The sequence below is a fragment of the Ostrinia nubilalis genome, chromosome 4, assembly GCF_963855985.1.
Source record: "Ostrinia nubilalis chromosome 4, ilOstNubi1.1, whole genome shotgun sequence".
Lineage (NCBI taxonomy): Eukaryota > Metazoa > Arthropoda > Insecta > Lepidoptera > Crambidae > Ostrinia > Ostrinia nubilalis.
Window position 1 is genome coordinate 8,029,559 of NC_087091.1, and position 25,683 is coordinate 8,055,241.

General features: G+C 36.3%; 1 protein-coding gene across 10 annotated transcripts in view; it reads left to right on the forward strand.

Moving 5' to 3' along the window:
* LOC135088579 (3',5'-cyclic-AMP phosphodiesterase) overlaps positions 1 to 25,683 on the forward strand; it is a 474,744-nt gene that overhangs the window by 360,913 nt on the left and 88,148 nt on the right. For 6 of the 10 annotated variants that reach the window (XM_063983437.1, XM_063983441.1, XM_063983434.1 and 3 more), the window contains 2 exons: positions 19,808 to 20,002; positions 24,206 to 24,241. In XM_063983437.1, coding sequence (XP_063839507.1) covers positions 19,808 to 20,002; positions 24,206 to 24,241 — 231 coding nt within the window. Of the gene's footprint in view, positions 1 to 6,710; positions 7,073 to 9,289; positions 9,386 to 19,294; positions 19,351 to 19,558; positions 19,591 to 19,807; positions 20,003 to 24,205; positions 24,242 to 25,683 lie in introns of those variants that run through there. The other 4 variants (XM_063983433.1, XM_063983440.1, XM_063983438.1 and 1 more) reach the window with 4 other exon arrangements.

Below are 25,683 nucleotides of genomic sequence, written 5' to 3' on the forward strand. Positions count from 1 at the left end.
GAAGTTAATTTATTCGGAAAATTAGGCACAACTATACAGACATAATTTAAGTAAGTAGGTACCCATTATTGTACACTACACAAAAACGGTCATTGACAAGAAACACAACAAGTTGGAAAGGCAACATTTTGGTGCTTTAATCTCTATGCAACAATATTTTTTAGAAAAAAATCAAAACACGCTGTAGGGATGGGACATCCCAACAGATAAACAAAGTTACGGCGATTATCGATGGTGCTGATGCGTCGGCTAATCAAGTTACGGGCGCGGACGATAGTGGCCATTATGATGCAATTATCCACTCGCCACTTCCACTGCCCGCGCCACTGGGGAGCGATTTCCAGCGGCTGATGTTTACCGGATCAGTTAACAAGTTAACGTTGGATGGACAGTTATCTCGGTTTCGAGTGATGTATGAAATAGTGTAAAGTGCATGTTGCCTTTGCGAGAATACTAGCAGTCGCTCGCGACTTGATTCCCATGAAGATCGAAATTTACATGTTGTAAATTTTTTCGTAAGTTTTTTGAAAATAGTACAAAAACTTTCGAATACATAAAAGTTTCAAAATTCATAATTAACTAGCTGACCCGGCGAACTTCGTACCGCCTTAGCGTAGAGTTTCTTTATATTTTTTTCCGTAAAAACCTTGTACAGAGTATTAGAAAACTACAAAAAAAAAACAGCCAAATCGGTCAAGCCGTTTTCATGTTATGTCGTGACAACGGAAAACGGGTTTCATTTTTATATATGTCACCGGAAAATAACAAGACTCGTAAGTTGATCAATTTTCTAGGTAGTTGATCAACTCTCGGAAAATAATAAACGGCAGTTGAAATGTACTATTTAACGCATTGAATTTTAGCTAATTGGTCAACTTACGGTGCCTAGCCGTAATTTAATAATTAACTATATTGCTACAAGTAAAATCATCCACAAATGGGCCAATCGTTGTCCAGTGTACTATTTGACGGTACACTATTATCCGTCACTTAATACACTTTTCTCTGATTGGTCGACAGCATTAATTATAAGCATTTAGCAAGTGTTTATTCATAGAGTTACAAACACTTAGATATGTTGTTTTCATATTTATATTTTAGAGATAGGGATATTAAAGTTCGTCTATGCTATACAGGGTGTTAGGTAAATGGGTATATGAGCCGGCACTAGCCCATGTTAACATGGGCATATAAATGGTATGGTGAAGTCAGAAATTTGATATCATCATTTTAATTTTTTTAATTTTCATACAAAATAAATTTTATAAAATCCGGTTTGTATGAAAATTAAAATGATTAAAATGAAGATATCAATTTTCTGACTTCACCATACCATTTATATGCCCATGTTAACATGGGCTAGTATCGGATCATATACCCATTTACCTAACATCCTGTATAGTTAAATAAATGAAAAATGTTTAAAAAAATATATTGGAGCTCAGAGTTATATTTTATTTTCTGTACTTAGCCCACTGTAGTACTTTTGTAACTCTGCATCAAAGTGTTCTCGATCGACAAAACTAGTATTGCTCACTGATTGTTCGTTTATTTCTACCACTACAGACTCCATTTCACTCATCATAAATAAAATGACTCGTTATAATGAGAATTATTACCAAACAAAACAACAATTGCTAATTTTACTACTGTAAATAAAGAAAAACAAGTACGGACTAGATACATTTGTTTACGTTTAAACCGGTAATGGCGGCGGCCGGGTGGCGGGGAGCGGTATAAAAGCACGTGAGTCTTTTAACCAATCAACGTGCACCTTGCCTTTGTCGGATGATTTAACGGCAAGACGCCGTAAATTAATCAACTTACTAAAATACATACGTTAAATAGTACATTTCAAATGCCGTTTATTATTTTCCGAGAGTTGATCAACTACCTAGAAAATTGATCAACTTACGAGTCTTGTTATTTTCCGGTGACATATATATAGATAGATAATGTACCTAGTTAGATTTACACATGAACTTTATTTTGTGCTTTAAAGATGGCCCCGGTTTCTAAAACCTTCATAACCTTTATTTTATTTGCTAGGTAAATACAATTTATTGCAATGCTATTTTCAGGGCAGATATAATATGGTACACATTATTCGTACAGGGTACATGACCCAATCATAGGTTACCTTCCTAGATGAACATACTTAGTATGAATTAATGGAGATTTCACTGCATAATAATTTGATGCTCTCGCACCTTTACCAGTCTATCTTCAGGCTTTCAGCTTCTGTATCTAATGCGAATGCTTTTGCTTTAATTAAGTAATCTATTCTGCTAGTACAGGTTTATATTGTATATGTATAGGGATGTTCACGTCGAAGTGTAATTATCTTTTGACAGAAAATGAGCTGTCGATAGCAGGGTTAACCTGCAAATTGAAATGCTCACACTATCTTGAAACGCTTGTGTATTGTTCAGCTTCACGTATTTACTCAGATGAAAAAATATTTTACACTGAAGTTTGTTGAATCCAGTATCCAATAAAGCCAGGGGGACGAATCGTCGATATGTCATAGAGGTCATCGCTAATTAGTTTATTGTGACAGAAGGCGCTTTGAGTAACTTACAATAAAAAATAAATACTAATGACACTCTTACCTTCCCTTCCTAAACACATTACATCTAATCTCAGACTTTACAAATTACTCCTACATGCTCCATTGCCAATGCTAATGTAACTAAGAAACACGTTCAAGCCACTGATTTGATAGCCTATTAGTCTCCCACTTGACTATCCACCTCAGTGGGCAAAATGGGGTTTAGGCCCAACTCGCCCGGCACAATCGTGTAATGTAGGCAGCTTTGTAACGGGCCAGTGTCGTGTGGAAACGAACATTATTAGCAACACACATCTATAATATAAAAATGAATCGCAAAATGTGTTGGTAAGCGCATAACTCAACAGCGCCGTGACCAATTTCACCAATTCTTTTTTTTTTAATCTTCTTATAAGTCCAAGGATGGTTTATACGGCGAGAAAAAATCGAATAATTTCCGGGAAAACCCTAAAAACGGCCCTTTTCTTTTTCCCATACAAACATTTTCTAGCTAAAGTCAATTTCCAAATATTTTTAACAGAACAAGTATGTCGGGTCCGCTAGTTTTATATAAATATATATAGGTACCTAGTATGCATTATAATACTACGATAAAAGTTAGGTTTCGACTACATGCTTCCCTAATCCCTGAAAATGTGTAATTTGTATAATTTTCCTCTTCTACGCTTGGAAATTTCATAGAATTAAATTCTCTATCACAACTAGTTTGAACATCCTGCTTCCTTATCACAATTTACCTGGTTTTAGTTTCCTGCTTTAAATGGAATAATAGTTACGATATATCATAAAGATATACATCACAACGAACGTCACGATATTTTTGATTGATACTTTCTTTTATCAAAATAAATAAATTGATAAAAATCGTACCCAGTAACAAATACCGTAGTCATAGTGAACAAACATTAAAAAAAAGCAACACGTGTAAGTTTTTCATTACTGAATATTTCATAGCTTAGCTCATTAGGCTTATTATTAAAAACTGTGGAGACAGGTGCTTTTAATATCATATTTTATTACATAACATAAGTAAATACACGCCTGTCTAAATTAGTATACGCCTCCATAATTTGAACCGTTACAAAACAACCACAGCCTGTAATAATTTAACCGTAAGTCATGAAACTTACTTTATAATCTCTTGTGACGACAGTTTATTAAATCGTATAATATATTTACGCGGCCTCGTGTCTTCTTCGCGGATGCTTCTGAATAACATAGCTCTGTGCTTACAATACATAGTTAGTGAAATAAGTGAGTAAAGTACGAGTAAATAAGTAAGCATGAGGATTAATCACGAAGCAACAACATAGAGTTGGTGAACAATGTATTCTTCATGTCATAGCATTCATTGACTTTCACTGTTAGTTTTTAATTAGATTTTTAATAATTTGCAGACACAAAGAACGCGTGCATAAAACCTTGCATTGCATGTCAAATTAATATAGAATCATTTTGCTTAGAAAATCAATAGATAAAGTCTATAGTACAAAGGAGTTTTAAGCTCTACATCTCAAGCACATTGTGCATTAACGAAAAATGTGCTCTGAAATCAATATCATATCTTGCAAAATGGTCTGCAGTCTGCAGATGAATAAATGTGACCTACGTACACACCTGTCGAAGCTTTTCGCCGGATTCCGTTCCACTACAAATATGATAGCATGACGTTTGTAACAGCACACCGGCGGCAAAGCAAACATTACTGAACTATTTTTAACTAAGCCGGAAGAAATCTGACGTGGAAAATTACAGAATCCAGGCGCAAAGTGTTAACGAATTCTATTATGGAGGCTCGTGGAGCGTACAGGGCGTTCATTACTCGTGGACAATACTCCAACTGAGTATAGTAATCGTATCTTCATGCAATCCCCAGTAATTATCTCTGGTCGCAAGCGGTATAATGGTGGACACTCGCCATTACTCGCCAAGGCTGCCGCAACAATGTGCCTGTTACACTCTAGTGTAGCGTGACATTTGGTACGAGATGAGTTTGTGATGGTGATGACCAACGATAGTAAAATTAGTGGAAATAAACTAACATTTCAAACCTTGAACTGTCTGTCAATAGCTTAGGCTCAGATAGTTATTATAACTCTTTATTTATTTATACCGTAAAAATTAATTATTACAGCATACGGCATAGACAAGTTACGTATTGAATAGATTAACGCCCGTATTCACAAACAATACTATGAGTCCCACAGTGCGCGTGGTGGACGCACAGGGTGACACACAAATCAATCACAGAGCTCTATTCCACGCAGTGCGTTCGATTTGCTGCTTCACTTAAGCAATCATCGTTTGTAAATACGGGCGTAAGTACCTACCTATTTAGGTATTTGTTTTTGTAACTATGAACGTCATCTAATTTAATGTCATGCATGAAATCATGCCTTCTTTTGAATCAATAAAAAAGTCATACATTGTCTAATTACGTCATATTGTACTCGTATAAGAACAAATCAACTTCACACGGGTAGTGGGTTGTACTTGAGGTAGGTCAGTTCCATGCGATGGTCAGGATCTAAGTTGTGTTATCTGTAGTCTAATGTAAGAAAAAAGCAACAAAGCTGGTATTTTCAGAGAAAGATTACTTATATTCATTAGTTATTAATTATTTTAACCTTTTTTTTATAATAATTGTATTTAATTTTAGCCTGAAATGAATCGCGATTGATTACAATCCATAGGAAGTGGGCACGATAATTTATACCTAGATGTTAACGTTTTATACATTCTGAATTATTATTATCAATCATCTGCAGATTGTTTAATGGGCAGTATGATGAAGTACAAAAATTAATATTCCTTTTCAAAATCTTTATTGTACGTCTGTTCAATGTTAGATGGATACTTTCAATAGCTTATGTACACCAAGAAATAGTAGCGTACCAAAATAAATGTTTTTTTAGGTCACAAGCATAGCGACCTATGCAGCCAGAAATGAGTTATTTGGTCTGGTCAGTAGAAATATCGGCTAAATGTACTTTGTTACAGAGCAGAAATATAATATTGATCCATGTTCCTACTTACAAAATTTGAATTAAATGGATTAGAGCTTTATTATAATAACAATAAGCTCCATTTGTTTGAATTATCTACGGTTACCTGCATTTTTTTACCTCTTTACAATGGCTCTATCGGCTCTATCACAAAATGAAGTTACCAGAAAATTACAAGCGACTAACTTAATTCGTCCTAATCTCTTCGTAGTATCAGTTCCTTCTTTGTGAAAGTCGTCTTCTAGCCCAAATCTATTAAAGTGAAATCAGTTGTCGTGATTCGCAGCAAGCTTCACTGGATACATTGGCAGTTTTCGCCTGACCTACAATCGAACGCACTCGGGCCTAGAACAAAATGATCCTAGTGACGAGGGCATAAGCGCCGCTTCCAGCCGGCGAGCCTGTGTACTTGCGTCATTTCCTCCACGAGGGTTGCGTGCCGCCGTACGCATGCGGCTCGCCCCCTGCGACCCCCGGCAAGATGGCGGCGGCAACATGGCCGCCCCGCAGCCGCAGGATGCTCCGTGACGCTGCTTTTGTCCGACACGAAGTTGACACGATTTTCCGGCGCGCTGTACACCTGGACCCGCACATCCGCGCGGAAACCGCCGGTGCCATCGATCTATCGCTCCCGGTCACCCGGCCCGACCGAAACCCGCGCTCGTGCAACAAGTGACATCGCTCAAAACTCTGAACAAATGACGCACTCGAACCATTTTCTTGCCGTGATGTGATTGTGGGTCGCTTATAAATATAGAACGTGCCCTTTCGTCCGTAGCGGCGCGGGTGAGCCAAGCAGTGAGTGACGTCGACCGCTCACGTTCCCCGCGCCGCGCAACGTCAACAGTGCCGCGTCACGGATCCGATTCCTCGCTAGCATAAATACTATCAACATGCACGCGTTTCGTTGCCGAGCGGTGTTTTGAACGGCACACGCCGATGATTCTCGCAGTTACATAAGATAATCTATTAAAGTGCCGGCCGTACGCTTCAATGAATCGAGGAGTAATAAGAAATCGAACTGCTCCGTTAACTATAGACATGATAACACGAGTGCAACGTTCAAAACGCGTGCCGGCGTCTCGGCAAGTTCAGTACGGTAGCAGTCGCGCCCGCGCGTAAACCGCGCGCCCGTACGCTCCGCACGTGCCTCATGGTGTTTACATGCTGGTTAGGGCGCGTCATTGGTGATGGACTATTGATAAGTGTGTGAACTTGGACCGATGCATTCGTCACGCGTCGTGCGGGGAGCGGAGCGGCGTCGGTGGCGGCGTGTGGCGCGATAGCCGCTAGATATGTTGACGTTTGTGTTCGCGGTGTGGTCGGCGGCCCGGGCGCTGGGCTGGGCGTGCGAGCCGGCGCCCGCCACGCCGGAGGCCGAGGAGGCGCCGGTGCTGCCGCGGCTGCGCTCGGCGCGCGCCTCCAGCGACCTGTCGACCCTCAGCGCCACCACCACTAGCTCCAGCCAGACCAGTAGCGGGGAACACCCAAAGAGGTCCATGCCTCGTTACCTATGATTACTACAGTCGACTCCTCGTTAAATCTGATCTCACTATCACTAAATGTCATAACCTGGGGGCATACCTCGTTGCATATTCGATAGATTTAACTCTCACATAGCTATAGGCTGCATTTTCCTAAATTTTCTTATGAAATGATTGTAACACAGTCATGATCCAGCAACGATTGACTTACCAGTTAGACCCAAACTCACATTTTTATCACAACACGTACTACGTACGTCCATATCTGTGATAGATTTAATCTGCCTAGATTAAACGTACCTTGACATGACTTATTGAATACAATTGATAAGAAGGCAATGAAAATAAACTGATAGTTTCAATTATTCAGCTTTACAATTTTATTGAGGGGTTTTCCAAACAATTTGTCGTAAAATACACTTAATGCCGTTTTATAAGGCCTTCGATAAACGTAAATACAATAATTTACGAGTAATCAATCATGATACGTAATGGAAAACGTATCCTGGAGACCTAACAAAGAGCTCAATTTGAAATTCATCATAAATAAACAATGAATAAAGCCTGATGGGTATTTAATCAATACAAAAGCCCTCTTTCCACCCGTTCAATCTACGGCATAAGGTATACAGTCCCTGTCATCCATCTACGTCTCGAATTCTCGATATATGCAAACATTTACAATTAATTAATTTTATGTTTATTGTCTCCCGGTTCTATTAATATGCCAGTCTGACTAATTAATAGATTCATTTATTCATACAGCAGAACCTCCGAAGTGAAAAGCTCTCATTTACATACGAGCACTCCAGGCGATGTATTTAAGAAAATTGTTTTAACGTAAACATGACTAGCTTTTGTGTGCATTTTACATAAAAGAGACTATGTTCTATTGATATTTTTACCTAATAATAGGCACTTTCTATCAAAAAAGTTTCTAAAGGTTTTACATTTAATATTTGTTTTAGAATCAGAGACTGAAATAATGATATCATAGCCGGCGGCGGTAGATCAAAGCTATGTTCCCTTTAAAGAATCCTATCCAATACAGTAAGGCTTCCTATTTAAAACTTCGACTACCAGCAACGATACTTCCACCTCATTGGAAAAATCCGTTAAATCCAGTTGTTCTTTTTGTAGCTAAAGTTACCCGACAAAGGTATAACAAGACCAATAAATGGAAATCTCTTTCAAACACTTTTTTCATAAAGACTAGATTCGCATTCATCTGTGGGTCTTTAATTTTTATTAAAAGTCTGCAGTATAATAAGCCTCTTAAAATTTCAACGGTACCTACATTAAAATACAAAGTATTCCCAGAATCCAGGAACAGTTTATAACAATGTTAATTAGCATAAAAATTGCTTGAGCTTTATTAAGTAATACTTAACTGAAGTTTCTTAATTACAAAATAATGTAGAAACTACGTGAGCCTGAAGAGGCAATAAGAACGCCATTGAGAGGTTTTATTATCTATTGAAGGGCAGCAGAGCAGCAAGCTAGTATGGCATTCTTTTCATTGAGACATCTGGAGTGGAACCCGGGAATTAAGGCTCTGAGGTAGAGCTGTAGTTTAAGCCAAAAGACGCAATGGACCAGAATGACTTGAAAGAGTTTCCTTTATTATATTTTCGGTCCGGTGTGTGGGATAAGTGGAATACAAGAGCTCAGCCATATTATTATCTTGTATATCCCTTCAGTTGTAGTTGAACAAACAAGTTAAGTAAGTTTCGATATTATTTCGCTGAACAAACACACCGTAATTGCTGTTTGGCTGGGCCATCGAGTTCATTATTATTAGTTCGTATAATGATTGATAACGTTTTTCCTGTGTAGTTGCAGGAAAATTATATTCAACAAATGCAATATGTTTGAGACCAAAATATACGTGCAACATAAATTCATACTATCATTATATTTGCAGTAATTATATCTAGTAAACTAATACTTTGAAAACTCAAATACATAGCATGAAAATTACATAGGTAGAAAATAATTGCTGCTACGTGAGAGAACTACGTATCTAAGTAATTATGGTTACCGTCATGATGTTGTTTTCACTGTCTTTTTGAAATTAACAAAAATGACACTCAAATGTATGGAATTAAGCTCAAATTCTTTTATGAATATGAGCGTTCTACTATGCCCCTTACCAAAAATGTGTTCCGAAGTAAATGGGTTCCCCTGGTCTGGTCTGGAGTAGTGAATGCTGAATGTCACGAACATAGGTGGAGCGAGGCGCCGAGGAGGTGGAGTGCGCGGGGGGCGTCCAGAAGACCGCTGAGGAGAGCGCCTGTCTCTGCCAGGAGACGAACAACTGGCAGGTATATTTGAATTTAGAACGCAATTTTGTTTGAAAAAGAAAAAATCTAATAATGGAACAAATTTGAATGTATTTGAAAATGGAACGAAATTTGTATTTGAACGTAGAGTTTCTTTCATATTGTTTTGAAAATGGAACTACTATGTTTTTTATTTTTAATTAACGATGGTATTCAGCCAGGAATTAGGTATCCATTTTGTGATCCAACCTGTGTAACCACTGTAAAGCCACGTGTTCTACGGTGATTGCATGCGCTGACCACACAACAAGCGTCCTATAACGTAGCGCAGTATGTGGTTAGATACTATCTACCATAACATACCATTGATCGTACCTATCGATAAAGCGATATACAGTAGTACATTTTACTTGCGAGGAAGGTATTTATAGCTTATAGCATTAAACGTTTTATACATTATTAAAAAACCAAAATCTTTTATTTTACAAAGATGGCGCCTTTTTATCACAAAATAATATTTAGCTAGGCAGGTATATTGCTATTTTCTTCGGACTTGCAGCGCCCTAGGCAATCATTTGTCGTTACATTTTCTTACTCTCGTTCCCCAATCATGACATAAAATAGATAAATTTCGTTCTGCAGTAATCAATTAATACTTACCACAGCAAAAGATAAATATGTAATTAGAAAGTAACGTAATTCATTGACCTTGAGAACACATTGCAGTGGAAACATGATACAAATTCGCACACCCCGCCCGACCCGTATCAGGGCCGTCTAGTTCAAAGGTCCGCCGGGGCAGACTTAACCCCGGTCACATTCCACGACTTGACGTTACACTCATTTGTTACGAGTAACAAAACGGAATATTTTTTACTTTTTTTTATTAATTGACATTTTGAATGACGTTAATGAAGTGACGGTGGCACCGTAGCTGCGTAGTCGGGGACGTTATTTTTGAAATGGGTGTGTCGCCAGCACAAGGCAAAACAACTATTACAACTACGTAGTTGTAATAGTTTATTATACGATACCAAAGTGTTTAGTTCGATATACAATCTTATTTACATACTTAAACATGAGTTACTAAGCTGGCGTTAGTTTGAAGCTAGGTAATATGTTAAAAATAAATTAATGAAACCTTTTACTTTGATTAGTATACTCCATGAATGATGTCTGCTACGCTAAACTATGAAGGCTATGAAATACAATAACTTTAGCTCTTTTTCACTAAAGTACCTACATTTAATAATGTGCTTTGATTTTTATCTAGTTGAGTAGGTCTCAAATAGTTTTTCTAACTAATATGTCTATAAGTCATATCTCATAAGTTGTTGTTCTTCTTAATCGTATGTGGCACCTACGTCCCCAAGGGTCGAGTTTAGTTCCAAGGTCCACTGTGGCCCGTAAGCCCCGTAACGGATATGTCAAAGGCAACACGGGTCGCATTCCGCAACTCACTCGTACTAGTCCAGTCATTTAAGCTTAAATTAGGTAAGAATCTCGGAATTAGAGATACCCAGCTGTAAGTCTGTAAATACTTGTATATTGACACCCTAAAAGTTGTCTCAAAACCTACATATGGTAGGGTGTAAGCAACTATTAAATTTTAAGGTCAAAGGTCACAAAAATCGGTTTTTTGCGCTTTTTTTGGAAATATCTCATTTCCTATGGGTTTTTTGCTATTTGTATTTATTATCAATATTGTAGAATACTAAATTCTCTACAAATTTTGTTTAAAAATTTTTTTTATACGGTGAACCGTTTTCGAGATAGAGGGCGGAGAGCGCGCGGTCACTGCATCACTTCAGGTCAACTTAAGCGGTTTAGGTTTTTCATACAAAAGGATTTTCCCGCTAATTCCCGTGGGAATTTCGGTAATTACTTGTTGTAAATAAGCTTTAAGTTTACTAAGGTACCTACATGCCAAATTTCAAGCGTCTAACTTCCGTTAAGCGTTTAGATTTTTCATACAAAAGGATTTTCCCGCTAATTCCTGTTCCCGTGGGAATTCCTAAGTATACTATAACCTGCCCAGGTGTATGAAGAATAATTGTACCAAGTTTCGTTAAAATCCGTCGAGTAGTTTTTGTTTCTATAAGGAACATACAGACGGACAGACAGACAGACAAAAATTTTACTGATTGCATTTTTGGCATCAGTATCGATCACTAATCACCCCCTGATAGTTATTTTGAAAATATATTTCATGTATAGAATTCTGTCCGTCTGTATGTTCCTTATAGAAACAAAAACTACTCGACGGATTTTAACGAAACTTGGTACAATTATTCTTCATACACCTGGGCAGGTTATAGTATACTTAGGAATTCCCACGGGAACAGGAATTAGCGGGAAAATCCTTTTGTATGAAAAATCTAAACGCTTAACGGAAATTAGACGCTTGAAATTTGGCATGTAGGTACCTTAGTAAACTCAAAGCTTAGTTACAACAAGGAATTCCCGAAATTCCCACAGGAATTAGCGGGAAAATCCTTTTGTATGAAAAATCTAAACCGCTTAAGTAGACCTGAAGTGATGCAGTGACCGCGCGCTCTCCGCCCTCTATCTCGAAAACGGTTCACCGTATAAAAAAAGTTTTTAAACAAAATTTGTAGAGAATTTAGTATTCTACAATATTGATAATAAATACAAATAGCAAAAAACCCACAGGAAATGAGATATTTCTAAAAAAAGTGCAAAAAACCGATTTTTGTGACCGTTGACCTTGAAATTTAATAGTTGCTTACACCCTACCATATGTAGGTTTTGAGACAACTTTTAGGGTGTCAATATACACGTATTTACAGACTTATAGCTGGGTATCTCGAATTCCGAGGTGAACTTACTATAATGACTGGACTATACGTCAGTTTTCACGCACCGCTGCCTTGACGAAAGTAGAGGTTAAGAACTTATAATATGCTTGCAAATATTAATAGTAATGCCTCAAATAGTTCCGTCTAATAAGTCTAAAATACTAACACTTCTCATAAACAGTTGTTGTTCTGCCTGATCGTATGGATCACTACGTCCCCAAGGGTCGAGTTTAGTTCAAAGGTCCACTGTGGCCCGTAAGCCCCGTAACGGATAAGTCAAAGGCAACACGGGTCGCATTCCGCAACTCACTCGTACGTCAGTTTTCACGCACCGCTGCCTTGACGAACGTATAATTTGGGCGCCTACAAATTAGAAGCGTGAGGAAGCGCTGCAACTTACAAACATTACTATGAGGTTTCACACAGTGCGCGTGGATGACAGGGTCCTAAAAACCTATTCATAGACAATACTTCAGTGGCTGTCACTCCGCCAGCTCTATTCAACGCAGTGCGTTCATTTCGAATAGCGTTGCTGCTTCACTTAAGCAAGTATCGTTGGTGAATACGGGTGTTAATGTACCACTACTATTTATCATACAACTTCTAGAAGAACAAACGTAATAATAAACGCAAACGGTTGCTGGCTTCCTCGCGCCTCTTAGCTTATTTGACACCACCTATTGATGTACTTCTTCAAAAACTGTCGAAACGAGACTTTCCCATTGATTTTTTAGGATAAAGCAACCACAAAAATCTTAATTTACAGTGACTTAAAGTTTTTAAGAGCAGAATGAAGTGTGTTTTTAAAGAATGTCCTCGTTAATATTCTTGAATGGTGTCAAATACCCAATTTGAAGGTGCCCTTACAAACGACAGCACGTCAAGTCAAACACTGTTGGGTCTTATACAGTTGTAATAGGGTTGAGTTTGCAACAAAAATGTATAGTCTGATGTGCTGTCGCGTGTACATCTAAGCCAGACACTGATCCGATATTTCTTCCGATATTCATACTGGAATTGGATTTGAAATGCTTTTATTTCGTTTGTTTACTTACGGCGTATCGGAATGTGATTCCAGTATCGAAATCCTCATCGATATTTTGACGTGATGTGATGATTCTTTTCATATTTACTTGACCTACATTTATATAGAGTCTAGGATAAAATACAGTTTCTGTATAAAATTTTTGTCTAGATGTTAATGAAATAAATAAAAACACTCATTTTAAATCAATGATTACCTACTTCGATTTATGATTTTAGATTTACGTGTCTGTAAATTATCTACTGTCTGTAAATTCGGGTTTTATCAAAAAGTCATATCACTTTTTTTATAAATGAGCTTTAATTCTCGTTTCTTGTAACTCAATCTAACATATTCATTCAAAAAAATCAGAAAATTTGCCTTTTTTATAATGAAAATGACGTCAGCAACAAAGTAATCAATCAAGTATTATTAGGAATGATAACAACTAATATTTTAGTAATATCACAAAATATTTGTATACCCAATTAGCGATTGTTTTATAGCGAATTTGTCAGCCTTAAATTAAACATGTGTTTTTTTATTAAATAAGTTACTTTGCAAAGTGCCCACCTAAATCTAAGAACACAAACAATTGATTTTAACTTGATTTCAAAACTCAAAACTTTTTCATAACATTTTCAAACTTATGTGAACACAAACACCATAACTCTTATCTCGATTCCATAGTCTTACTCCACACATTAACACATACCATACGTTATGCTAATCAATGTTTCTGCCTAATTACCAGTACTCCAACTAATAATTAGTCAATTGTCATAGTAGAGTGTAATTACGTGGTAAATTATTGAAGTGGAACGTGTTTTGTAAAGGCACATTTTTAACGCATAAACCTAAGGTTGTTTCTCGCACATTCTTACAGTATTCATTGTTTTTGAAACCCATTCATAACTTGTATGTAACGTTCCACACACTAACATGATGTATGGGAACTGATGGTGTTTATTGCCCAAAAGTTTCTTACACAAATCAATAAACATCTATACTTATAATAAATCTATAGAGAGGTCAATTCTGTACATGAAATATATTTTCAAAATAACTATCAGGGGGTGATTAGTGATCGATACTGATGCCAAAAATGCAATCAGTAAAATTTTTGTCTGTCTGTCTGTCTGTCTGTCTGTATGTTCCTTATAGAAACAAAAACCACTTGACGGATTTTAACGAAACTTGGTACAATTATTCTTCATACTCCTGGGCAGGTTATAGGATACTTAGGAATTCCCACGGGAACGGGATTTGCGGGAAAATCCTTTTGTACAAAAAATCTAAACCGCTTAAGTTAGACGCTTGAAATTTGGCATGCAGGTACCTTAGTAAACTTAAAGCTTAGTTACAACAGGGTATTGCAAAATTCCCATGGGAACGGGAGTTAGTGGGAAAAAACATTTGTATGAAAAAATCTAAACCGCGTAAGATAGACTCTTGAAATTTGGCATGTAGGTACCTTAGTAAACTCAAAGCTTAGTTACAACAAGGAATTCCCGAAATTCCCACAGGAATTAGCGGGAAAATCCTTTTGTATGAAAAATCTAAACCGCTTAAGTAGACCTGAAGTGATGCAGTGACCGCGCGCTCTCCGCCCTCTATCTCGAAAACGGTTCACCGTATAAAAAAAGTTTTTAAACAAAATTTGTAGAGAATTTAGTATTCTACAATATTGATAATAAATACAAATAGCAAAAAACCCACAGGAAATGAGATATTTCTAAAAAAAGTGCAAAAAACCGATTTTTGTGACCGTTGACCTTGAAATTTAATAGTTGCTTACACCCTACCATATGTAGGTTTTGAGACAACTTTTAGGGTGTCAATATACACGTATTTACAGACTTATAGCTGGGTATCTCGAATTCCGAGGTGAACTTACTATAATGACTGGACTATACGTCAGTTTTCACGCACCGCTGCCTTGACGAAAGTAGAGGTTAAGAACTTATAATATGCTTGCAAATATTAATAGTAATGCCTCAAATAGTTCCGTCTAATAAGTCTAAAATACTAACACTTCTCATAAACAGTTGTTGTTCTGCCTGATCGTATGGATCACTACGTCCCCAAGGGTCGAGTTTAGTTCAAAGGTCCACTGTGGCCCGTAAGCCCCGTAACGGATAAGTCAAAGGCAACACGGGTCGCATTCCGCAACTCACTCGTACGTCAGTTTTCACGCACCGCTGCCTTGACGAACGTATAATTTGGGCGCCTACAAATTAGAAGCGTGAGGAAGCGCTGCAACTTACAAACATTACTATGAGGTTTCACACAGTGCGCGTGGATGACAGGGTCCTAAAAACCTATTCATAGACAATACTTCAGTGGCTGTCACTCCGCCAGCTCTATTCAACGCAGTGCGTTCATTTCGAATAGCGTTGCTGCTTCACTTAAGCAAGTATCGTTGGTGAATACGGGTGTTAATGTACCACTACTATTTATCATACAACTTCTAGAAGAACAAACGTAATAATAAACGCAAACGGTTGCTGGCTTCCTCGCGCCTCTTAGCTTATTTGACACCACCTATTGATGTACTTCTTCAAAAACTGTCGAAACGAGACTTTCCCATTGATTTTTTAGGATAAAGCAACCACAAAAATCTTAATTTACAGTGACTTAAAGTTTTTAAGAGCAGAATGAAGTGTGTTTTTAAAGAATGTCCTCGTTAATATTCTTGAATGGTGTCAAATACCCAATTTGAAGGTGCCCTTACAAACGACAGCACGTCAAGTCAAACACTGTTGGGTCTTATACAGTTGTAATAGGGTTGAGTTTGCAACAAAAATGTATAGTCTGATGTGCTGTCGCGTGTACATCTAAGCCAGACACTGATCCGATATTTCTTCCGATATTCATACTGGAATTGGATTTGAAATGCTTTTATTTCGTTTGTTTACTTACGGCGTATCGGAATGTGATTCCAGTATCGAAATCCTCATCGATATTTTGACGTGATGTGATGATTCTTTTCATATTTACTTGACCTACATTTATATAGAGTCTAGGATAAAATACAGTTTCTGTATAAAATTTTTGTCTAGATGTTAATGAAATAAATAAAAACACTCATTTTAAATCAATGATTACCTACTTCGATTTATGATTTTAGATTTACGTGTCTGTAAATTATCTACTGTCTGTAAATTCGGGTTTTATCAAAAAGTCATATCACTTTTTTTATAAATGAGCTTTAATTCTCGTTTCTTGTAACTCAATCTAACATATTCATTCAAAAAAATCAGAAAATTTGCCTTTTTTATAATGAAAATGACGTCAGCAACAAAGTAATCAATCAAGTATTATTAGGAATGATAACAACTAATATTTTAGTAATATCACAAAATATTTGTATACCCAATTAGCGATTGTTTTATAGCGAATTTGTCAGCCTTAAATTAAACATGTGTTTTTTTATTAAATAAGTTACTTTGCAAAGTGCCCACCTAAATCTAAGAACACAAACAATTGATTTTAACTTGATTTCAAAACTCAAAACTTTTTCATAACATTTTCAAACTTATGTGAACACAAACACCATAACTCTTATCTCGATTCCATAGTCTTACTCCACACATTAACACATACCATACGTTATGCTAATCAATGTTTCTGCCTAATTACCAGTACTCCAACTAATAATTAGTCAATTGTCATAGTAGAGTGTAATTACGTGGTAAATTATTGAAGTGGAACGTGTTTTGTAAAGGCACATTTTTAACGCATAAACCTAAGGTTGTTTCTCGCACATTCTTACAGTATTCATTGTTTTTGAAACCCATTCATAACTTGTATGTAACGTTCCACACACTAACATGATGTATGGGAACTGATGGTGTTTATTGCCCAAAAGTTTCTTACACAAATCAATAAACATCTATACTTATAATAAATCTATAGAGAGGTCAATTCTGTACATGAAATATATTTTCAAAATAACTATCAGGGGGTGATTAGTGATCGATACTGATGCCAAAAATGCAATCAGTAAAATTTTTGTCTGTCTGTCTGTCTGTCTGTCTGTATGTTCCTTATAGAAACAAAAACCACTTGACGGATTTTAACGAAACTTGGTACAATTATTCTTCATACTCCTGGGCAGGTTATAGGATACTTAGGAATTCCCACGGGAACGGGATTTGCGGGAAAATCCTTTTGTACAAAAAATCTAAACCGCTTAAGTTAGACGCTTGAAATTTGGCATGCAGGTACCTTAGTAAACTTAAAGCTTAGTTACAACAGGGTATTGCAAAATTCCCATGGGAACGGGAGTTAGTGGGAAAAAACATTTGTATGAAAAAATCTAAACCGCGTAAGATAGACTCTTGAAATTTGGCATGCAGGTACCTTAGTAAACTTAAAGCTTAGTTACAACAGGATATTGCAAAATTCCCACGGGAACGGGAGTTAGCGGGAAAAAACATTTGTATGAAAAAATCTGAACCGCGTAAGATAGATGAAGGGGGGGTAAAACGAGATCCACGCGCACGAAGTCGCGGGCGGCCGCTAGTGTATAATAATAAACGAGAGTGAATAGGCACTTACAGGGCAGATATGTAACATCCTAGACTGCATCTCACTTAACACCAGGTGCAATGGCGATTAAATACCTGCCTTGTTATGCATAAAAAGGCATGTATGTATAAGGAATTCAAGCTACAAAGACTATAGATTTACATTACTTCCATTTTATTGCTGAATTACTCAATACAAAGTTCATAACACTCGTACGATTTACGATTTCAAACTGATCTTAGTTATTAGTACACTAGATTCACCTAAGACACCTACCTAATGGGCGGCCATCATTAGATACCCAATTATTATTCATTGGATCATTAAATTAAGTACATACTATTCCATTATCCGATTAATTAGGTTTAGTAATGATTGTGTATTTTGTCTTTGTTTCTCTACCAGTGTATAGGCTATAGGTAGGTATGTGTGTAGACGTTGTAGTATATTTAACCTCAATTTGTCATACATTTAGAATATTTTATTTCAAGTGTCTGTTAAAAAGGCTAACCAGCATTTCACTTCACAGAAATATCCCTTCAAATCTTCAACATTGATTTAATTATCATGATAATTTAACCTCATCTAATTAACCACAAATATCGCTTAAATAAACAAACAACAACATAAATATACATTGCTTATTTTTAACTTTTAAAATCTTAAATATCCACCACATCGAGCATTTTTGGCAATAGCAACAAGTAAAAAACTGTTCTCTACATTTTTATTTTTCTCTACCACCTCGTAGCAGAACAGAGACCTCTGGTGGAAACTTTCCGCACTAAAGCGAAACTGAAAAGCGCGCTCGCCAGCTTCAGAATGTTCACTCATTTTCCCCTAGATGGCACCCTTGTGAAACAGGTTAAACAAACCTATTGCGTAGTAGGTAAGTTACGTTAATTAAGTAATTAATAATGCTTAAATTAGTATTTGCGAAAACAATTTACATTGTATCAAATAAAGATTTGTTTTATAAATTATAACGGAATTCGGTGCGGTATTAATTAGATTAGATTTGCTTAAAACCGTCAGATAAAAATGCTTCTAATTTAAAATGGGTATTTTAGGGTAAGTATTATTAGGTTGGTACTTGCGTTTTCAATTTATAGGACGGTACAAATTAATTAAATTTTGTGTAGGGATTTAACTCGTATACGACTTTTTTCGCGTGTGGGTTTCGTTTAGTGTCTAGTCTACAGTAAAGATACCTACCTACAACATGGCGATTCGTGGTTAGCAAAAAAACATGATAAATTACTGATCATGAACAAGTATGTATAGTTATAACTTTTGTTTGTATTTATTGTTTCTGGTGGCTACAACTTGAAAGCACCTTCGCATTAATTACCAGCTGAAAACTTGCTAAGGACTAATTATTAAATGCATCTTCATTCAACAAGGAAGATTTGGTGTAGTAGCCTTGGGTTAGTACCGTAAAAAATCATTCATGTCAATATGTGCTCTTTAAATTTGGTCGTGCACTGATAATTTCGGCGCTTTGCATCCACGGCCTACAACTGATTAGAACGTGGCCGATGACGGATCTTTTTGTCGAATTTTCAGTCAGTTATGAATCGTTTGCCCGGCCGACTGGGGAATACGCGCATTCGCCTTCATAGGCACTTCAGGTGAATGTGTTAAAGTTTATAAACATGGTTGTTTTGCGACTATTGGCTATGTGCGTATATTGTGCGTGAAACGTGTTCAGAAAGATGTTAAAGTGTTTGAATATTTACTAGTTTTTTGGTATTGAGTGAATTATTGTAATTTTATATTTTTGTCGCGTTACTCGAACATTACGTGCCTTGAAATTTAAACGGTGTGATACGAATTGTGCCAAACTGCAGAAAAATGAAAATCATTTTTACGTATGGAACCAAACAATTTAAATTACGACAGACTTTACATTAAGGAAAACAACCCGTGACGACGCGCGAACGCAAGCGTGAGCGAATTTCACGTAATGAACGTGTTCGCACTTCGTCATAGGGATTCCGTGACCGTTATCGTTTCCCGCTCAGCCGGATAATCTCGTATCAGGTGGGTCGTTTTGTCACGTGATTAATCGTTTCTCTTTTGTTTCAGCTTCGATGTGGAGAATGGAGGGGGGGCAGCCGGGGCGGGGGGCGCGCGGTCGCCCCTCGAGGGCGGCTCGCCGTCCACAGCCCTGGTCCTCCAGGCCATGCCGCAGCGCCGCGAGTCATTCCTCTACCGCTCAGACTCTGACTTCGAGATGTCGCCAAAGTCGATGTCGAGGAACAGCTCGATCGCCAGCGAAAGGTAAGTCCGTGTGAATGTGACCCTGGGATTGTGACTCAGTGATGACGTGTGAATCTGGCTGGAATGTGGGTAACGCAAAATGACAAATCATGATGATTTTAATAAACAATACATAGTGACGTTGGAGACGACTACATGCTGCTAATTTATGCAGTTACAGTCCTTTCGGCCTTTCGATTAAGAATGTCAACATCAAAAATGTTGGACAAACTCTAGCTATCATGGCTTCAAATGCAAAAGCAGATGATTTTAAAGCATTTTTATATCAAATTGATATAAAATAATTATCGTAATTACTTATTAACGTCCTACGATTTGGCCATTCTGCGTTATCTATATGTATATCTTCAATGACGTTAATTATAGAAATTCCGATAAACTATCTACACTAGCAACAATAGATCAAGGTAATAAGTACAACCGCGTGACGTCACAGTTTCTTTCTTCGTGCGTAATTTTGAGTGACCGCAGAAAAATGCGGAAGGCACAAAAACCAGTTTTAGCTCATGAATGATATTACCGGCAGATAAGTTTTTGTCACACCCTTTACTTTAAAATTAAATTTCACGTCGCGTTCCCTTGAATTGCAAAAAAAGAAATATGCAAAGAAACTACTACTCATGTATTTCAAGTCACATCTATTAAATTAACATTACCAATATTCTAAAACGCAATTTGCGTCTAAATTCTAGTCTAGAAAAGACAAAACGTTTTCTAGAACAAGTTTTCCTTTGACATCCAGCTGTAATTAAATCCAAATACAATGGACAACATTTTACAACCACTAATTAAGTCGCAATCACCGTTAATACCTCTGTCCATAATAGACCCAATTTAGAGTTTTAATTGTTATGTAGTTTTTCCTGTCACGAAGAAAGTGGGCGACTACCTACCTCGTTTGTTGATTAAGCTTGTTTAACCGCCTCCGCGTCTACGTGTATTTACCTACGGGAAATGTTTAGAATAACTTACTAATACACCGTTAAACCTACGCATATTTTCCAAGAGTTTAATGCTGTAAATATAAATAGATTATCTAAAACTATTAATTAAGATTGTTCAAGATGCTAGTTTACAGTTTGTAAAAGTTCATTTTAGTTATTCGCTACAGGGAATTTATTATACCTTGTTTTTTATATTAAAAGGGTAAAAAAGAAGTTAATATAAAAAACTGTATTAACCTAATAGAGTTTGGACACTTATCTGATTTAACCATTGGCAATCTACTTAGTTTATAATAATATGATATTTACATAATTTTCCTGACTTCTTCACTCTCTAGATAATACTATAATGTATAAAGCTTAGTCAGAAGAAATAAAATAGCCAAAAGCAAACCATAATAACGAGTTATTCTAAGTAATAAAAGTAATATTCCGGGTACTGTAAGAAAAGAGCCCCACTGTGCGCCTGCTGTGACGAACACAGTAAGTTACTTACCCCGCAGTCGGCACTTCAACCCCAATCAGGGTAAGCGGTATTCAGGGTATTCTAGCAATAAAATACTACGACGTCTTTTGCTATACAATGGATCAGAAAGTCTAAAATCTAGGTTGGAAAATAAATCGACACGGTTCAATAGAATTTATTTTCCAACTATTGCTATCGCCATTGAATTTAATCTTGTGGCTCGAAACCATCCTAGACTGCATCTCACTTAACTTCAGGTGCGATTGCGGTCAAATACCTGCCTTTTTCTGCATAAAATCTTTCAGTTGTCCCTTTGGCTAAAAACGCAGTAAGCATTTTCCTGTATGTTTATTAAAAATGAACTCCAATGATTTCCCCATGATATTAAAACGCGTGAAATATTACAAACGAAACGCTTCAAGCAATCGTAACACAAAGACTCAAATTGACCCCATTAAAAGGTTTTTTGTCCAATTTCGCTCGCACCATGAGCACTCATGGCTTTTGCTCGTAAGTGTGCATTAAGCGATCTCTCAAATAACCCTCGTAAAGCCCCACTTCAATTTCCGAGTGAACCGTGAATTTTTTATAATTAAAAACTTTCCTAAGTGTAAACTTTTGCAGAGTTAAATATAAGACATAATTATCCCCCGAAGTTTCAACAAGTGCTTTGTCTTGCCGAACCATGTCTAAGGATATTCTTAAAAGCCTTAATCGAATGACGTCAGACTGCCCTGGCATTTAGCTGGCAAGCAGGATTAAACAAGTTGACATTTGTTATATTTCTAGTACTTACACGGTTAATACAATCGCGTATTTCCTTGAAAGCGCCTACGTAAGCTGTTGGTATTCAACAATTGAATGTGACTGTAATATCGTGACGCTTTCCTTGATATTGTTTTTTTAATTAGAGAGAAAAACGCGATTTCGAAATAACGTAGCAATCGACAAATTATATTATGGGTAGGTAGTATAAAATTACCTTCTATCTGGAGACATGTTTTTAAGCTTTAAAGTTCTATTTCGCATACACACTCGTAAATTGTATGTGAAATTGTACGAATATAATTGGGTAGCTGATATCCTAACTAATAATTCCACACAACTTCTTTAAAAACATACCTTTTGTCAGCCATAGAAACCCCACTCCAATATTTTATTACCTTTAAAATCTATAAATTAATCAGTTATTTTGACGAATAAATGATGTCAAAGTTTCGAGTCAACGTCAGATTTTTTACCCAATTAAAATTAAAATACTCAATTAAAATTTTAATGATTAAAAATACGTCTCCTGAATTTCAGTGATATATAAACTTAAAAAATTGTGCCTGCAAAATGCGAAAATAATACTTTTACGATAGAGTAGAAGAAGTATGTCATTCATTATCGTAGGTAATTGTAAATAATCCCATTCCCTATACATTTCGTCGTTCTATGTCATACTGATCCATTGTGATGTTGTGCCTGAACTCCTTTAGATTATTATATTGTAATTACATAGATCATACTCCACAAAATCTACGTCTAACACCGTTTTAACATAATTAAATACACAATTCAAGATTTGTATACTTTTTAGTTAGTGCATCCATTTGTTAACAACTTATGTGCCATTTTCTTTTGTAAATTCTTTTACTTATTTTTGGTAACTACGAGTATATTATACACAACCAACTTTTTGGAGATGTTAAACAGTTGTTTAACTAAATTAATATGTTATAGAATAATGAGTAAAGTAAATAGTGTCTATGCACTGACTAAAACACTACCTACATTTAATGATTCTACACACACATAAAAATTGTGAATACATATTTTACATGTAGGTATACTTGAACTTACATAAGTCCAAAATATTTATTGCACAGTAAAGAAACAATACAAAAGGCGAAATTAATGCTATAGGACAATCTCTCCCACTTGACCTTTGGCTAAACCGAAAATGAGGATAGTCGGTGCATTATCTCTATTATCTATAACTACGTCTGCAAATACTTGACTCATATCAAAGTTGAACGGGAAATTGAAATCTGTTCAAATACGAGTATACGTTTGATCCTGAGCTGCTTCTGAAGCAGAAAACAGTAAGCCTTGTTAAACTATATAATCTGTGCATAATACTATATGTTGTGAACGACTAACTACTGTAGAACGCTTACTCACACACAGCAAACTTTATGGCAATAGCAAGATCAAAATGAATAGGTTGATTTAAGCTTCTATTTTTTGTAACTTACGGGCTCAAGTAATAAATTTTGCACAAAACCTTTTATGCCTCCGTTTTTCTACCAGCCATTGAACATTTAAAGAAACAAACAATATTTTAGAAGCTTTTATAGAGCGATTGGAAAATTTTATTATTCGTATTTTTATAGAGCTTCAAAGGAAAATTGAAATTCTATGGAACTGAATTTACTACGGTTTGATTGGATCTAGCATAATAAAACACATGTTCTAGACTTATAAAGGTTCTAGAATTGACTAAAAAATAATTTGCACTAGCAACAATACCCCAAATACAGACTAGACTTAACAGTGATCTAGACTTGGCAAACAAAAAGCTTGCCCGTGTAATAAGACATGTAAATAAATATCTTTAATAATAATAAAAAGCCATAGTTTTTCTGATTCTTGCTATCGCCTGCAGTACAGAGCCTGTCACTACACACTCCAGCACATTGGTGTGAGCTCAGCCCCGCATCGTAAGCGCGACCTACCCGCTTAGGTGCCATAAGTGTCCTCTAAGTCTTCGTTCTTTCTTTCTTTTCCTTATTATTTAATTGCTTACAGATTCAAGGAGGTCGAGGCGGCTCAGCTGGACAGAGCGTACGTATATTTACCTACGCACGTGTTGAGCACCTAGCTTTTTAATCTGTCAGTGGTTTGTCTATCGCTTTGTGTGTCTAGTAACGCTTTGGTGTTTCCGAACGCTTCATTATGTAGTGACTTTAGCGCTTTGATCTTGCCATTCAATTATAATGTCTTAATTAAGTCCTCAGTAGGTAGGTACAATCACATCGTACACAGACGTTCGGTCTGAGACTCGACTGACGTAGTTTAACGAAGCCGTGGGTTCCATTTATTTAACTAATTTAAAATGTTAACGAATTCAGTGATATCAATTATGAAATTATTTAATGGCCAAAAAGCCTGCAGAATTCACAATTTCGTCTTATCATAGCATTATTCATTACGTAATTGTTATGCCACGACGTTGTTTTAATAGAGGCCTTTAGCTTTGTTAAGCTAAACTTTCTAAGCAATTGGTATAATGAGCAAAATCTACATTATTTCTGCGAATCATAAAGTTTAATAGCAATTTATAGATAAAATATACGTAAATCTCGTCCCCAACATGATTCAATTTTACAACGATTTCGGCATCAGTTAACGTAAATTGAAATTTTGAAACCTCATAATTTCAATGTGTGATGTTTTTCATATTTGGATCGATATTAACTTAAATTACATACCTACTAGCATGTAGGAACGAGACTTTACTTAATATGTTCCCCGAACACCATAAAATTATAAACAAAATGCACTTTATCCATTCATCTTGACTGAAATATATTCATAAGCATGAATAGGTATCTAAAATGCTCGGATTGCACCTTAGTAATTAATACAATGCACCAACTTCGATATTCCTTGATTCAACTTACAGGTGGGTCATCTAACTGGTCATTTTAAGTATAAGTTATGTCAACATAAACATTTCAAATAAGTATAAAGAAACAGGTACATTCACCAGCAGATCAACCTACCATAAAATGTTGATTTCTAATAATGGATTTTGATTACTGTGTGTTTGGTTTAAGGTTCAAGATCTAATGGGGAAATATTTGAGTTTGTGACAGATTGTTTTGCTGGCGACTCTACATTCGGCTACTGCCTTCGCGAAATAAAGTTTCACATGTAAATCTTATTAGATTTAATCCTACACTGGTGGAATGGTTTGGGTAGAAGATATTTTCGTCTCGTGAATAAGAAGATAATTAAGTTATTCTCGAATGGAGACTACTGTCATTTACAGTGTGAATTAGCTGATCAAAATTTACACAATTGAAAAAATACCTTACATTTATGTATTTTGCAATATCGCATCATAGTGAGCACCTACGTTCTAAAAGGCAAAATTTGAGACTCCTAGCACAAGTGATTTCTTGATGAGTGAGTCAGTCAATAAGTGACCTTTCGCTTTTATAGTTATAGATCATGAGCAATAGTCCTATTCGCAAAATTAAGTCAGAATAAATGTATCCTTA